The sequence below is a fragment of the Megalops cyprinoides genome, chromosome 24 (assembly GCF_013368585.1).
Source record: "Megalops cyprinoides isolate fMegCyp1 chromosome 24, fMegCyp1.pri, whole genome shotgun sequence".
NCBI lineage: Eukaryota > Metazoa > Chordata > Actinopteri > Elopiformes > Megalopidae > Megalops > Megalops cyprinoides.
In genome coordinates, this window is record NC_050606.1 from 4,399,867 (window position 1) to 4,414,711 (window position 14,845).

The 14,845-nt window shown below is 42.7% G+C and overlaps 3 protein-coding genes across 3 annotated transcripts in view; 2 read left to right on the forward strand and 1 right to left on the reverse strand.

The window, feature by feature from the left end:
- Positions 1 to 850: 850 nt before the first annotated feature.
- Positions 851 to 4,580, forward strand: bag1 (BCL2 associated athanogene 1). Its single transcript, XM_036519372.1, has 7 exons — positions 851 to 919; positions 1,246 to 1,371; positions 1,668 to 1,750; positions 2,145 to 2,258; positions 3,242 to 3,349; positions 3,570 to 3,632; positions 3,847 to 4,580. The coding sequence occupies exons 1-7, from the start codon at positions 883 to 885 to the stop codon at positions 3,934 to 3,936; spliced, it is 621 nt and encodes a 206-aa protein (XP_036375265.1). The 5' UTR covers positions 851 to 882; the 3' UTR covers positions 3,937 to 4,580.
- Positions 4,581 to 5,016: 436 nt separating this feature from the next.
- myl12.2 (myosin, light chain 12, genome duplicate 2) lies at positions 5,017 to 8,975 on the reverse strand. Its single transcript, XM_036519012.1, has 4 exons — positions 8,909 to 8,975; positions 7,045 to 7,247; positions 6,064 to 6,225; positions 5,017 to 5,554 (listed from the first exon to the last, which is right to left on the reverse strand). Exons 2-4 carry the CDS (start codon positions 7,226 to 7,228, stop codon positions 5,382 to 5,384), a joined length of 519 nt encoding a protein of 172 aa, XP_036374905.1. The 5' UTR covers positions 7,229 to 7,247; positions 8,909 to 8,975; the 3' UTR covers positions 5,017 to 5,381.
- Positions 8,976 to 11,091: 2,116 nt separating this feature from the next.
- The window catches only part of myom1a (myomesin 1a (skelemin)), a 28,176-nt gene continuing 24,422 nt past the window's right edge, over positions 11,092 to 14,845 (forward strand). The window contains exons 1-2 of the mRNA XM_036519185.1: positions 11,092 to 11,234; positions 13,410 to 13,595. Of these exons, the coding sequence (XP_036375078.1) occupies positions 13,465 to 13,595 (131 nt within the window). The 5' untranslated portion in view covers positions 11,092 to 11,234; positions 13,410 to 13,464. The remainder of the gene's footprint in view (positions 11,235 to 13,409; positions 13,596 to 14,845) is intronic.

The following is a 14,845-nucleotide window of genomic DNA, read 5'->3' on the forward strand; positions in this document are numbered from 1 at the left end:
TCATTGTCATTTTTAGATATAATATTAATAATTGCTATAATTAAGGAAAATGCTTAACTAATATTTGAGTCAAATACTTAAGATTCTTACTGTGTCCACGGTCTGGCAGCCCCACCTGCACATTTTACCACATAAAGCAGGTTACCACTGGAGTCATCAGCTTTTCATCCCTCTTCAATGTACGATTCAGAACATGTTGTTCTCACAGTTGATCATGAAATATTTCTGACCAATTCTGTGTTTTGTTGTCCGGTGACAGGTATGGGTATATATCTATTGTGCTGTGGAGATGTAGGCTGTAGTTCCTGTTATTTCTGTCACCATGGGTGATGTCCCTGCCTTAAGCTGACAGACAAAAGATAAACCACCTGAGTGACAGGTGTAATGTGGAGAAGGCTTTTACCTGCATTTAATGCCTTGCAGGAAAAAAACGAATGGTAATAATAAAAATAAATAAAGACTTCATGTGGAACAAATATTTCAGGATAACTAGCCAGCAGGCAAAAGGTATTTACACAATAATCTCCGGTAAAGACATTTTATTTATTTATTTATTTTTTTGTACTTAGCAGATGAATTAAGCAATGTGATATTTCAATGTAAAACACCTCTGCCAACCATAGCACCAGTTGTTGTATTAATATTGTATGTTATTTTATTTTAGGACGGTTTTCCTGGCTTTCCACATAAACATCAAATGTTCTGTTGTACTTTGAATATTTGTCTTTATTTCTATATAAAAACTTTTCCTGTGTTCACACTGACTCACGGAGAATATTTTGAAGATAAAAGTCTAAATGATTATCCCACGATAAAGAGGAGGGTTGACGAGTTCCTGTGTGTACGGGAAGCGAGTGCTGCTGCGCTTCCGGTACCGCAGAAATGGCCGAGAGCACGGTAACGGTGACTGTGGCATATGGTAAGGCCATAGTTTGTTTACTTTAACTCATATTCCATGCGATCTACTTTATGAAATGCAATGTTATGACGCTGATAGTGTTTTAACACAAAGTAAACCCTTTAATACCTATGGGTAGTTACAGTTCCTCTCTGTTTTGCAAGCAAACCAAGTTGGTCGTGTGTTCGCTCGTGGAAAATGGATTCTTTTTGACAACTAACGTTAGCTAACAGCTGATTATAGCGCTAGTTAGCATGCAGTGACTCCTACCATTTTGAAGTACACTGCAAGTAGACTGGAGCGCTGATTTGGATAATACACCTGTTTTGACGTCCATGTTTTTACAGGCTCTGCCAAACACAGCATCACGCTAACGGGGAAGGATGGTGCAGAGCCGCTTTTAAAAGACCTGTCAGAGGCGCTCGCCGAAACGACCGGAGTGCCAATACCCTCCCAGAAACTTATTTACAAAGGTCGGTAACAAACTAGACAACGGTATCGAGAAACACGAATATAAACGTTTGCGTTAAAAATGAGCAAAGACATGGTTCGCATTAGTTGTGTATGTTGCAACTGCGTTTGCTAGATGTTTGAATCAACACATGAAAGCGCTAACAGCAGGAACCGCATTGTTGATTGTAACGCGGTTGGTCACAGACTGAGTCGTGGAAACCCTGGGAAAACCTGATTTATGATGTGATCGGATTATTTTCTTGCTTGTGTTCACGCTTGTTTGTGTTTATCCGTTTCCCCCTTTTCCTGCCGATAGGGAAGTCTCTGCGGGAAATGGATGCAACGTTGACCAGCTTTGGCATAAAACAGGGTTGTAAACTTATGATGATAGGGAAACGGGTAAGAGGAAATCACCTTAACGGATCTTAAAAACCATTTTAGCAAGGCCGCTTGTGTTGGGCCTGCCTAGTTTATTAAATCCATGGACTCACGCTTGAAGTCAGGACAGCATTTTAATGTTTTTGATAAAACGGTTGCTGCATTAAATTGCTTGTTTGGTAGGGAGCTTGAAAGAGAAACATTAGACTATAGACTTTTATGTGTTGTGTTGTTGAGAGGCTCATCTTAAATGTCAGATCTGCCATGTTACTTGCACACTTTTAAAAACATAAGTCAGCTGTGCAAACTCCCTTTTACACACAAAAAGTTATCTCGTAACCTGAGTGAATGGTATTTGTACTGCCAGTATGTAATAGTCAGCGATAAATTATTTTTACTCTGTTTCCATCAACAGAACAGCCCAGAGGAAGAGGTAGAGCTGAAGAAGTTGAAAGATATTGAGAAGTCAGTGGAGCAGACAGCTAAGAAGCTGGAGAGAGTGGATGGGGAGTTGACGGGCTTGAGGAACGTGAGTACCTTTATGACACAGATGACAACATGCAATGTTCTGTACCTGTCCCAGGAGACACGACAGTCCTTCTTAAGGGCTTAAGGCCATATGAGTATGATTCCGTAGGCTCCATAGAGCTGGACCTTGGGTTTTGCCCCATAACCTCAACAGAACTCATCCTTTCAGTAGTGTCTGGAGTAGGACTGAGACAGAAGAGAGGGTTGCATGGAACTGTGCCCTTATAGGTGTTGTACCTGTGCAACCATAACAGTTTCCCTCACCCATAAAGAAGCATGGAAATGCTGTATGAGTATGCAAAATATAAAGTTACGGAAGTTGTTTTGCCAGCAGTTTGCATTTATATCCTTTATAAAAGCTGACACCTGCACCACCCCTTCCTCTAAGCCCACTGCGGCATATTTCTGTCCATAAACCTAAATAAAGCAGTGATTCCAGATTAGAGCTGTATTTTAGGGACACCCTTTCACACAGGTGCTGCTAGTTCTGTGACAGTACTGTGGAAAGTTTCTGTAAGACACATTTTACAGCAGACATTATGTTCATTTTCAGTTTCTTCTAGAGTGTCACCTATATTACAAACTGCTGTAATTCTGTTACATTACATCATTGGCATGTAGCAGACGCTGTTATCCCCCAGCGACTTACAACAACTACAGGTTTTTCACAATGTTATCCATTTATATAGTTGGATATTTACTGCAGCAGTTGTGGGTTAAGTACCCTGCCCAAGGGTACAGCAGCAGTGCCCCCATGGGGAATCAAACCGGCAGCCTTTCGGTTACGAGTCCTTAACCATTGTGCTACACCGCTGCCCCAGTCGCTGTCTGTGCACAGTCTTTGGTCAGCAGTGATGACTCCATCTCTCCCGCAGCGGAACGTGGTTCATGAGAGCTCCTCTGCGCTTTGCCTGTGGCAGCACTCTGAACCTCGCTCTCACTGGCACTTCTGTGTGTTTCTGTGGTGTGTTTGCTGCGATTCAGGGCTTCCTGGCGAAGGACCTGCAGGCAGAGGCGCTGAATAAACTGGATCAGAGGGTGAAAGGTGCTGCCGAACAGTTCATGAAGATCCTGGAACAGATGGACGCCATGGTAACGTGCCCAGTCCTGACCCGAGTCATGTCCCTGTCTGTTTACGTGTCTCGGGTGTGTAATGTAAAGAATGTCCTCATTCGAGGGTGAAGTCATCTGATCTTGCAATGACTGGATACGACGACTGTCCTGGATACATTTTTATTCCCTAAAGGCTTATTTTCAAGATTATCTATGGGAAATTTGGGAACTCAAAACCGACTGAACATGTCTGTTTCAGAGCCTGCCAGAGAATTTCAGTGACTGCAGGACAAAGAAAAAGGGACTCGTCAAAACAGTTCAGGTGAGGGTGTGTCTCCGACATTAGAAACGTACTCATTTAGAGCTTAAAGCAAGCACACGCGCGCTTACTCGCACTCAAATGAAACAGGCCAGAAGGTGTAACTCGTGCACACAACAATGCTATTAGACAGTGTAGGTTGGAAAGATAAGGGAAAAGACGGTGCCCTGCAGGAAGTGACATGGTCTTCACCCTGTCTGAACGTCTGTTTCTACAGGAGTTTCTCGCTCAGTGCGACAGGATCGAGGCAGGAATATCAGACCACCTGGCCAAGATACAGTCGAAGAACTTAGCCTTGGCCGAGTGAGGAAGAGTATGAAGAGGAAGACCTCTCTCCCCTTCGCGGTCCCCAGTCCACTGCTCCGTGAGCAGACTTGGCTGCGGCAGGGTGCTCCGGGTTCGAGCAGTTTATTTATCTGACTGCAGTAAACCCTTAAGATATTTTTATGGAGATTATATATATATTAAAAAACACCGCCACCACCATGGTATTCTTGGACTGTAAAGAAGTTGTGTTGTCTTTTTGTTTTGTGTTGAGGTTATCGCCAGGTTGTGCGACTATACGTAGAAATGCCCAGGCTCTTGTGTGTTTGTGGTTGTATTGATGCAGTAGAATCCCTCTGAGAAATACGCCCAGTAGATTGTGCTCATTTTCCATTGGACTGCGAGATAAAGTAAAACGGTGTTCTGAGGTAGCGCCCTGAGAGTGTTTATATGACCTCACAATACATTTATACATTAGCCCTATAAGGGCCATTGGCTTGGTGTGTCCAGCACCACTTTCCCTGGGACTCTTTTTTTTTTTTTAACACTTTTTGAAGTCTCAGCTATACCTCAAAAAGCGATCATTTGAAGGTAAATCACCATTTCAGGAAACAGCTTCGGGTCCATTGCTGTACTGACTCTGAGGGGTAATGTGTAATCCTTCCACCTGTTTGCGTGATCCTATGTCCCTGAGTAAATTCAAAATAAAGTGCTGTTGAAATGGACTGGCGTCACTGTGGAATGAGGTGCTGCTGGACTCCGTAGTACTGATGCTGGGTTCCATAACAGACAGGTGACTAACAGGTTTCACATGAACAGACAACATAGGAACCTAAGCAATGTACTTCTGAGACTGAACACGGACCAATAGTCTGATGTGGTTACTGTCCGATCCTAGAATATCTGAACTGAACTACTGCTGCCTATGTTTCATTGACCTTACACACCGGAGTTGGCAGTTTAAACCATGGACAGGACTGGCTTACTTATCAAAAACCTTAACTCACTCATGTTTTTTTTCCCCTGAAATGCCCACCCTAACTTGCACGGTCAGACTGTTAACGCTGCCACATACTTCTAATGGCCTTTCACAAAGTTCCCGATCTGAATTGTTTTAGGTTGATAGAACTTTATTTCAAAAGTTTCAGTTACAAAATGTAAAAGTCCAGCTAAACCAGGGTCATGGGATTGACAGTCATTTCGGCTCTGATTTCCCCACTTTCACATTCTGCACGGGTTTATTTTACACCACAGTATTACACCTTTCAGCTGCTACTGTAATCACCTGTCATCCTTTAATGGTTTTTATCATAGATGAGCAAAACTTCCACACCCAACAGGAAGGTTCAGCAATATGGCTGCTATTTTCTTTTTTTACCTTAACTTCTGCATGATGTTCTTTTAAATGTGAGACATGCACGATGTTCTAGAAGGTAAAAATCGGGAGAAGCGTGACATCTAAATGTGAAGAGGTGACGTTTGGCGTTCCTAATCGTCCTTGTCCTTGGCGCCGTGTTTTAGGATGCGGGTGAACTCCACGTAGTTGAAGTTTCCCTTTTTGTCGATGGGGGCCTCTCTGAAGAGCTCGTCCACCTCTTCATCTGTGAAGCGGTCGCCCATGGTGGTCAGGAGCTCACGCAGGTAGTCCTCCTGGATCATCCCTGGAGAAAAGGACAGAACAGACACATCAGGCTGCCCGCATATCAAAAGGCACCGTCTGAAAGGCAGCGATAATCCAATAAAATCTCTCATTCACCCTTATATTGTGACACTACATGTCACACCATATATGATGTAATTCGCCTGTATCTGAATCCTTTCTGAGATAACCCAAAATATGCTACCACTATTTAATCAAGCTCCATGAAATTTATGAGGAAGCAGGAGTTAATGAGTTAATGGCCTCTATACAGCCATCTTGGTTACTTTACTTGAGTAAAAAGACACCTTGAAGCTGGCTCAGATGATATGGATTAATCCTGTAATAAGTGACTTTAAGACCAGGGACTTTGCTCCACCTTCTGCTGTTGCACCTTTCACACTGCCCTGTGCAAAGCTGTGCTTCTGACTGAATCCTGAAGAGGATGTGACATCAGAGGGATTGCCGTAGTGTTCACGGCTCCAAAGCCCCGTCCTTCGGGGGTGTAAATAGGGATTATGTTGCCGTTACCTGTCCCTTCTTCGTCAAAGCAGGCGAACGCGTTCCTGATCACGTCCTCAGGGTCTGTGCCGTTGAGCTTCTCTCCGAACATGGTGAGGAACATGGTGAAGTTGATCGGCCCGGGTGCCTCATTCATCATCGCCTCCAGGTATTCATCTGTGGGGTTCTTGCCTGCAAACCATGGTCAAACCACGGTCAAACCACACCACTCACTCAGACTGGTCCATGGCCAAACCACACTGTTAAGTTTAATTTGCGGGCAAACCACTCTTTGTTAATTTGAACTTCATTCAGTCACAATCCCATAGTTCAGACCACACCTTAAGATGCCAATACAGGCATCTGCAAAGAACTGAGTGACAGATTGACTCCATTACAGTCTTGGCATTAAATGAACTCAAATCAGTGCTCAGCACTTATTCTGTTTCAGTTCAAAACCACCATCAAATCAAAGCTATAAAAAACAGACCAGGGCATCACTTTAGAAATACAACATGCTATGCTAAATGGACAATACCATGTTATCCATTTTTCCTTAATGTCTAAACATTTAAGGATGCCTCTTCTAAGGAAATGGTAATGTTAGGTGTTAAGTTAATGTTAAGTGTATCACCCCCTAGAGTGCCTGAGGGTACATTTCCACTCTCAGCGCCTCAGACACACCCCAACTGATCATCCCAACCATCTGCATTCCTAAACCTAACTCCAGCACTGTCCTCTGCTGGCTGGAGTGTGACCTGGGACCACATGACATCCTCTCTATATATACACAGTAAACATTGGGTGGAGTACACAGTAGGCCTGGACCAATAGGGCTGGCGATTTAAATTCCTAGTGAAGCACTGCTGCTCCACATTGAAACAAGCCTCTTAACATGAATTGATTCAGTGAACATCCAGCTGTATAAATGGATAATGTGCAGAAATGTTAATGGACTGGTCCAGAGCCTGCCCCTGGGGGCTCACCCCTGCCTGCCCCCCCCCAACTCACCCAGCGAGGCCAGCATGTCGTGCAGATCCTCTTTGTCGATGAAGCCGTCGCGGTTCTGGTCGATCATGTTGAAGGCCTCCTTGAACTCCTGGATCTGTGATTGGTCGAACATGGCGAAGACGTTGGAGGTGGCCCTCTGGGGGCGCTTCTTGGTGGTCTTCCCCTTCGCCCTTTTACTCGACATTTTGGCTCTTGTGTGTTACCTGGGAAGAGGCACACGGCACGCAAAACGCATGAACACAGCATGATCCCAATTCCTGCTGTGCATGTGATCCTGACCCCACTGTCAGACAGGCAATGCACCATTGCGGCTTCTCACAAAACAATGAATTACTACACATACTTCAATGTGAGAAGCAGTGACCGTGACACCAGGTATTACAGTACAGTGTAACAGACTGACACGTGCTCACATGTGGTCTTCTGTGTTCCGTATGAACTGTCGTTCCTGTGACTATATCTGATGCACTTTTGAACCTTTCCTTTGTATGCTGCTCTGGGTAAGAGTATCTATCAAACGACGAAATGTGAATGTAACTAGTAACTACACTTGAGAATGTGGTGTGTATTTTGTATTTCAACTGCGTGGCATGGCATTTAAGGGCTATATTCCCATTCCAGCCTTTCTGTAATCAAATGAGGGCTGGCGTCTGCTGCAGGTCTGTGCTGCTTTTAGCTCATTCTAACCTCAGCACTCGCACAAAGCCCCAACTCCTAGATCAACACTACTATGAGGGTCCGCTTAAGCACAAGACGCAGGTCGGGAGAAACCTGACGCGATGAACATACCAGGTGAGCCGGCCGATCACCTGTACACACGGACATGACAGCAATCTGGCAATAACAACTCACTCACTAGTAAAAACAAGCGTAGCTACCTAACCGACCTATGTCACTCTGACGTGAATGACTGAGCGACTGCGTACGCATAAAATAACCTATTTTATATATAAATCCCGTTTAATTTTCCCTGCGGTTACAGGGTTCTCTTTGTTTTAGCTAGCATGTCCCATATCGATACCTTTGATACGAGAACAGAAATACAAGCACACTCTTACGACAGGTAGTTCGACATACCGTTAAAACCCAATGAATTAATTTATTCTTATAAACCGTTATCCGGTGATTCAGTGTAGCTCAACATAGCTAATATTAGCCAGCGGTTCGCCCGCCAGCTTGCCTTCATATCAGACAGTAGACTAAAAATAGCGTTTCTAGTCATCCTACTCATTGCATAAACATGTTTGAAACAGTCATTCCCTCGATCAAACAGTCATTCAACCTGGAGAAGTTCTGAAACCCACCAATTACGTACACAATCAATGAAATGGACTGAACCAGTCCACTCGATTACGGCAAGCTTTGCCAAAAAGCAATACAATGTAGCAGCTGAGCAATTAATCCGAGTGATGAGCCCGGCTGGTCTTCGCCAAAGTGGAACAGACATGGCTAAGCTACAATGCGTTGCAGTTTGCAGCTATCTGCATCCAAACGGCTATGTGGCTAGCAAGATGGCTGGTTAAAAAGTGGCTAGCGGCAGACTACATAATCTGACAACCGCTGACCCAGGTAGGGAAAACGAGGGTGTGTCACAACAGCTTGCGCTGGATAGCTAGACAGCTAACGTTAGTCGGCTAAATACCTAATGCTAGCCGGCTAGATAGCTAATGTTAGCCGGCTGTCTTTTCTCCAGGTTTACCCGCTAGGCCTCGCCTGCCGCCGCCGCCTCTCTCATCAACAAACGCGCAAAAAAGAGACAAAAGCCTTTCCCCGAAAAAAACAAAATCAACGGCCTTAACACGGTTAGACTTCACAGAGGCCCAGGTTGAAACCGGTTAGGTGTTCAAATTGATGCGACACGTACCCGACACCCAAACAGACAACACCTTCCAACTGAACACCTCCCTGCCTTCTCCCTTCACCAACGCCAGAAACTTCCGGATACAGCTTAGAGCAAACCATTGCTACCGATACTGGGGTAATATAAACACAAAAGCCATATGTTAAAATTTAAAGTGTACTTTGACATAATTGTTCTTTTACGATTAAATAAATTTTATTATCTAAAATATATATTTTAGAGCAAGATCGTCTGTTATTTGAATAGCTTTATATAGATAACAAACCTCTTAATGGTCCACTTGGTTTAATCCTCCATGTCCTCTTTTCAACCCGATCCAGGATCAGCTTCTCAACCAACAACCCTCTATACAATTACCCTGTTAAATGGTTATCCTAGGTGTGGGAAAAATGACAGAAGGACATAGCAAAACGGATTATTTTTTTTTAAATGTCCGATGTTTGAGCTATATGTTTGAAGCAATCTTAAACTCAGAAGTCCTCTGTTCATCGGAATTAGTTACAGAAAGAGGTGTTATCCTCTTCACAGAGCTTTTCCCTTCACAATTTTAGGCAGCACAAAAGAAACCAAACATTATCTGCTCAGAATCTATTGGCTTCTGCAAAGAATTAACATGCACTATACACTCACAAATAATGGTGACTTACTTCTCATTTATTCACTTTTTTTTCCATTTCTAATTTTTAAAGTTACAAAAACGGGCACAGATTCCTTATCTGTCCAGCGTAACGTAGCGATGACGCTTACAGGACAAATGATTTGAATGACTGTGCATACCTGTGATCTCCTCTGCTGAAATAACCCTTTCAAGTATAATCACAGGTTTTGGAAAAAGAAGATTATAAATGAAACTTCACGAAGGTGAAGTTTCATTTATAAAGTGAAGTTTGCCTTTAGCTTGGCTTTACTGTTACTTTGCTGTAACTAACCCAACAACACATCACATTTACATTACAATGCTGTCATTCAGCAGATGCTCTTATCCAGAGTGACTTATACAGGTGAAATTTTTTACTTGTTATCCAATTATACAGCTGGATATTTACTGAAGCAATGCTTAGTTGGGTACCTTGCCTAAGGGTACAGCAGCAGTGCCCCCAAAACTGTCCAGTCTAGCTGTTGCACGGTATGACCTCTTGTTGCTTCCTGAAGGATTGTGGAGACTTCAAATCTCCCTGGAACGGTGTGACAGGCCATGGGGGAGGGGCTGTCAGGGTTTCACTGAGGAGAAGAAGACAGATGGGGCTGAAATGTGGAACAGAGTCCAGGACAGACCTTATTTCTGTGATGTGGGTAACCACTGCATGTAAGGGACCAAAAATACACTCAGCCTCACTTCATTTCTCCCAGCAGCCATGATGGATTCCTTTTAACTGCACCTGGGAAGGGCCTCAGACCTCAGTTCCTTTGAGAGACCAAAGATTGCACAAACTCATTTAACAGTGAGAGATAATCTGAGTTCAAATATTTTAAAAAACAGAGATTCTCCTAGCGCAAGTGATAGAAGAGTTTGGTCTCATATACTGAGATTTTATAGCTATTATTTTAAGTTCTGGTCTAAAACGCATGGATGCTCTAACCCTAAACCCAAGGTTAAATTTGAAAAAGATGCTCTGAGCTCATTTCTGAAACACAGAGGTGCTCCAGCTGATGCAAATATAACAATCAACTACAAGTTACAGTAAACCGACTGCTAACTTGAATGTTGACTGTTATTGGTTTTATGTGACACAAGCTACAAAATAGCAGCGATTAAGTTTGCAACCGGAGCAGCGGAAGGTTGGAGCATTTCAGAGCAGTGGGCTGCAGTCAGCGTTGTCGTAAGTGAGTTCAACCTGCAGACCACTGTAACAAGGTTCTGTGTCTTTGCGTGTGGTTGAAAAATATCACTTGGAACATATTTTATTTGATATTGCTTGATACTCCTATATTAGGCCTGTTACCTTCACTGCCTCTCAATTACAGCATACAATACAATTTGAGAAACCATTATGATCTTTAACACTCACATCGCGGGTTGAACCAAGCATTTTTACGTTTGAGAGTCAAAGTGGCCATTCTACTGTAAATTTGCCCAAGTGAGAGACTTGAGATTGCCCCTGTCCCTGGGGGCTATATTTAACAGGGTCTGTCGCCATAAAAGGTTCTGACTGTGCCCTCTACATTCTGCCGAGTGGCAGCGTTATTTTTGCTCCGCGGAGCACAGTCCTGTCCGCCGCCCCGCAGCCTCGCGCCGCTAAGACCCGTATTCCTTTTAACTTGCCTACTTTGGAGTTTTATCTCACGCTTGTTTTTTCCCCAATTGGTATCGTTTCGGCTTTGGTAAGCGGTAAGTCATGTTTCAGTGTACACTCTACACCGACAAGAAAATACCAGATTTGCTGTTGTGCTTTTAATGAGTGCAATGTTTTGATGACATTTTTAATCGGCAATTAGATTCCAGTAGCAGTTATTATTGGCATATTAACAAGCTCATTTGATTGTGTAGCCTATAACTGTGTATTTAAAAATATAACCGTTGATTAATTTTGATTGCATGTTGTGGTATGTATAGTAAGTAGTGCATTTGTAGTCAAACTGTTTGTATTGTTAATTATTTAATTGGACGAATCCCTCTTCATTTTTGTCCGACAAATCTCTGCCATTGTGTGTCTTTGTATACCAACAAAATATGTAGATATCTTTTAACTTTATCTCAGAAACAGTTCTATTGGATAATTTGAAAACTGATTAAAGTTCCATAAGCTCAACAGTGAATGAAAATAGATAGCTCTAGTTTTTATTTTGTAAATTTGGCCCAGCATCATATTTAAAAATAAAAATATTATAACAGTCCAGGAATATGCTATTGAAGGGCCCCATAAGCTATTTTGAGAAAGAGGCCTACATATACTGTACTTAACCATATGATAATTACTTTATATAACTGAATTAACTGGTGCTTGAAGGATTCTTTCCCATTTTCTGGAAAGAGTAATATGGAGTATTTGCAGATGATTGTCAATGTCAGTGTTTGGTCAACCATCGCAAACACACAGAGGATAATTTTAATAAGGTGGCTGGTGAATGCTTGATATGTGCAACCAAATTATTACTGATTTCAAATGAAGGGTTGCAAATACCTGTGACGAGTAAAAGTCAGTCTAACAGTTTTGAAGTGCTACATACATGTGGACTGTATCATGAGAAACCTGAGATTTCAGGGCTGGTGCTGGAAGAGGGCCTGTCACTAAAAGGCCTACATTCAGTCACGGTGGAGTTCAGCTGAAACTTAAAAGAAGAGCTCTCCATGTTTCCCTGATTATGAGTGAAAAATGTGAAATTGGCAAGGTTTTGCTACTGTCAGCTGTCATTATGCAGTATTAGAAAAATATCCAACAGCATGTATTCATCTGTAACATAAATAAAATCACCTTGTAAGATAGGACAGATGGAGATCACACCAGCATGTTTTCCATACCTGTCAGAAGAAGCTGTATAGTAGAACTGTAATCTCCAAATCTGACTATGTGCGAAAACAGGCCCAAATTCATACCTTCGATATGAGAAGACACCTCTGTGGATATTCTTCTCTAACAAGACAGAGATGATTATGGACAAAGTTCATGACCCATAGTGAAATGGACACCAAACATTGTCGATGTTGTTTAGTGTTGGGAGGCCAGATATTTCATCTACTTAACTGCATTCATGAAATAGGGGTTCTTTAATTAACATACATTTAGATAACACAACATAAATAATTGGCATAACATAAACTGTAAGCTCTTCTAGAAAATCGAATGCTGAAAAATAATTTCTCAGTTTAAGATGATTTTACATCGCATGTTTTGTGTGTTGTATTTTGATCTATGTGTTGTCTCAGTATACTTCCAAAAATCACAAGTGCACAGTCTCCTGCAGAACAATACTGTGCTGATTATGTCACAAACATCTTAAAAAGTTACAAACCCAAGCAAAAACTGATAATATTTTTCACAATGCAGTGATGAAAATAAATCTAAGCTACATCATGCAATTGTAAAATCTTAAAATCATGCAATTGTAAGAATCTTATGTCATAAATTAATAATTAGCCTAAATTAGAGCCCAAGAATTAAACTGTGTTCAGTATTTCTGTGTAATGCCTGTTGATTTTAAAACATGTCATTAAGAATGACAACAATATCGTATTGATCCAAAAAGAACATTTGATTCAGTAGTTTGGGCCAATAGTTTCCACACATAATCTCAGTAAAATAATTCTTCTCCCCCACATACGTAATTTAATCAAACATCATGTGTTGTCATTGCCGTGGCGCTTCTAATAACTTCTGTACTCACTATTTTTTTTTTCATTAAACAGTGACAAATAATTACAACTAACACTACATTAACGAAATAATGTGGATAACCATACTGACAACTACAAAAACAAGTGAAAATGAACAGTTCCATCTAAATACAGTTCAACGATGAAGAGCGTAAACTGCAGTTAATAAACCCTATTTCAAACCGTAATTAGAAAGAAACAGGTGAAAGGACACGGGGAATTCAGGTCTCAGTCGGAACCGGACAGGATGTCAGCCGCATCATCAGTCTCCCAGAGTCTCCAGCGGCGCTCTGAGCGCCGGTACCGCAGCACCCGGGTGGAGTCGAGTGTGAGCCAGACTCGCCAGGCCAGCTTTCACTCTGCCCAAATCACCACAGGGTAAGGCGTAACCAAAAACACAGAGGTAGCGCCGAAGTGTAATGCATTCAAGAGCCGCGCAAAGCTCGTAACATTGCGCTTGTGCCGCACTTCAAAACGCAGGCGAAAGTACCGATATTGTGACCTTTATTCGAGTTTGGCACGACGCCGGTGAGTCGCTTTAGCGCAGAGAGTAGAGGCTTCGGAAACCAGCTGTGCTGCAAATGTGCTTTGCATCAGTGGCTAAGGAACGGGGCCGTATCGTCCAAACCCTTTTAACGGCCTTTTACGTTTCAACACTAGATCCATCATTTGCTAAACAGCGCGACTTGTTGTGACATTAAAGCTTTGTGCAGGCTGAAAGAGCATCATATTCAATCCTGCTGAACAATGGGACCTGAGCACTCACACGGTTTATTACCCATTCAAAGCCATGTTCAGCCAATGTGTCTGACGTATTGGAAGGGTGTGCTGTCGAACAACGCGGCACACAGCCTCATTCATAGTGGTTAAATCATGTCTGTCTTTTTTCCCCCTTTATCTTCTTGAGCTGTGTCAGAGTGCTGCCAGAGGTAGTGGATTGTTGACGCGAGGTCAATGTCAGAACTCTTAACAGTCGGCGACGAAGTGTAGCTGGCAGTGTGGACATTAGGTGATAAGCTGCCGCTAGCAGGGAATCGTTCGTTGGTTTTTACGTAACATTATTAGGTGTTTATATTTACAACCTGTCCTGTAGGGTTGTAACCTGTGCCAAGCAAAAGGTTGCAAGTTAGGTTGTAAGTGCCAAGCAAAGCGATTCTGATTCAGAGCCAGTCACTATTCCCCTGACTGTTTTTGAAAAGTTTGACACCCCCATCATGCCACTGACCCCGGGCTTGCTCTGACAGCTCCTCTCCAGCGTGTGAACAGTCTGCCTGGGACCGTTCTCCTCTCCGGTGTCTCTGCTGAGGGTGTGAGCTGGAACCTGAAACCACTGACAGTACAGCCGTGAGAACGGTTTCCAAGTTTGAAAGAGGAACGGGTGAAATTACTGTCTTTTGTCCCATTATAATTTGCATTGGAAAATATAATATGGAACTCTAGCAGCGGGAAACTCGGCACCATTTGTGCAGCCTCAGTGAATCCATATTGATGAATGAGGTGCGTTTAGTCTGCAGGATCACTGATTATGAAAGGATCCGATCCTGTGTGAGTACTGAGACATATCTGAGGTCAGTATTGCAGTGTGGACAGAGCGTGAAAACCCACTTTATGGGCTCACCACTGAATAT

Coding starts and splice junctions, on each gene's coding strand:
- myl12.2 (XM_036519012.1), bottom strand. CDS start 7,228: ATGTCGAGTAAAAGGGCGAAGGGGAAGACCACCAAGAAGCGCCCCCAG. Junction 6,226..7,044: donor CGACATGCTGGCCTCGCTGG/GTGAGTTGGGGG, acceptor CATGGTTTGCAG/GCAAGAACCCCACAGATGAA. Junction 5,555..6,063: donor CTTTGACGAAGAAGGGACAG/GTAACGGCAACA, acceptor CCTTTTCTCCAG/GGATGATCCAGGAGGACTAC.
- bag1 (XM_036519372.1), top strand. CDS start 883: ATGGCCGAGAGCACGGTAACGGTGACTGTGGCATATG. Junction 2,259..3,241: donor AGTTGACGGGCTTGAGGAAC/GTGAGTACCTTT, acceptor GCTGCGATTCAG/GGCTTCCTGGCGAAGGACCT. Junction 3,350..3,569: donor TGGAACAGATGGACGCCATG/GTAACGTGCCCA, acceptor TGTCTGTTTCAG/AGCCTGCCAGAGAATTTCAG.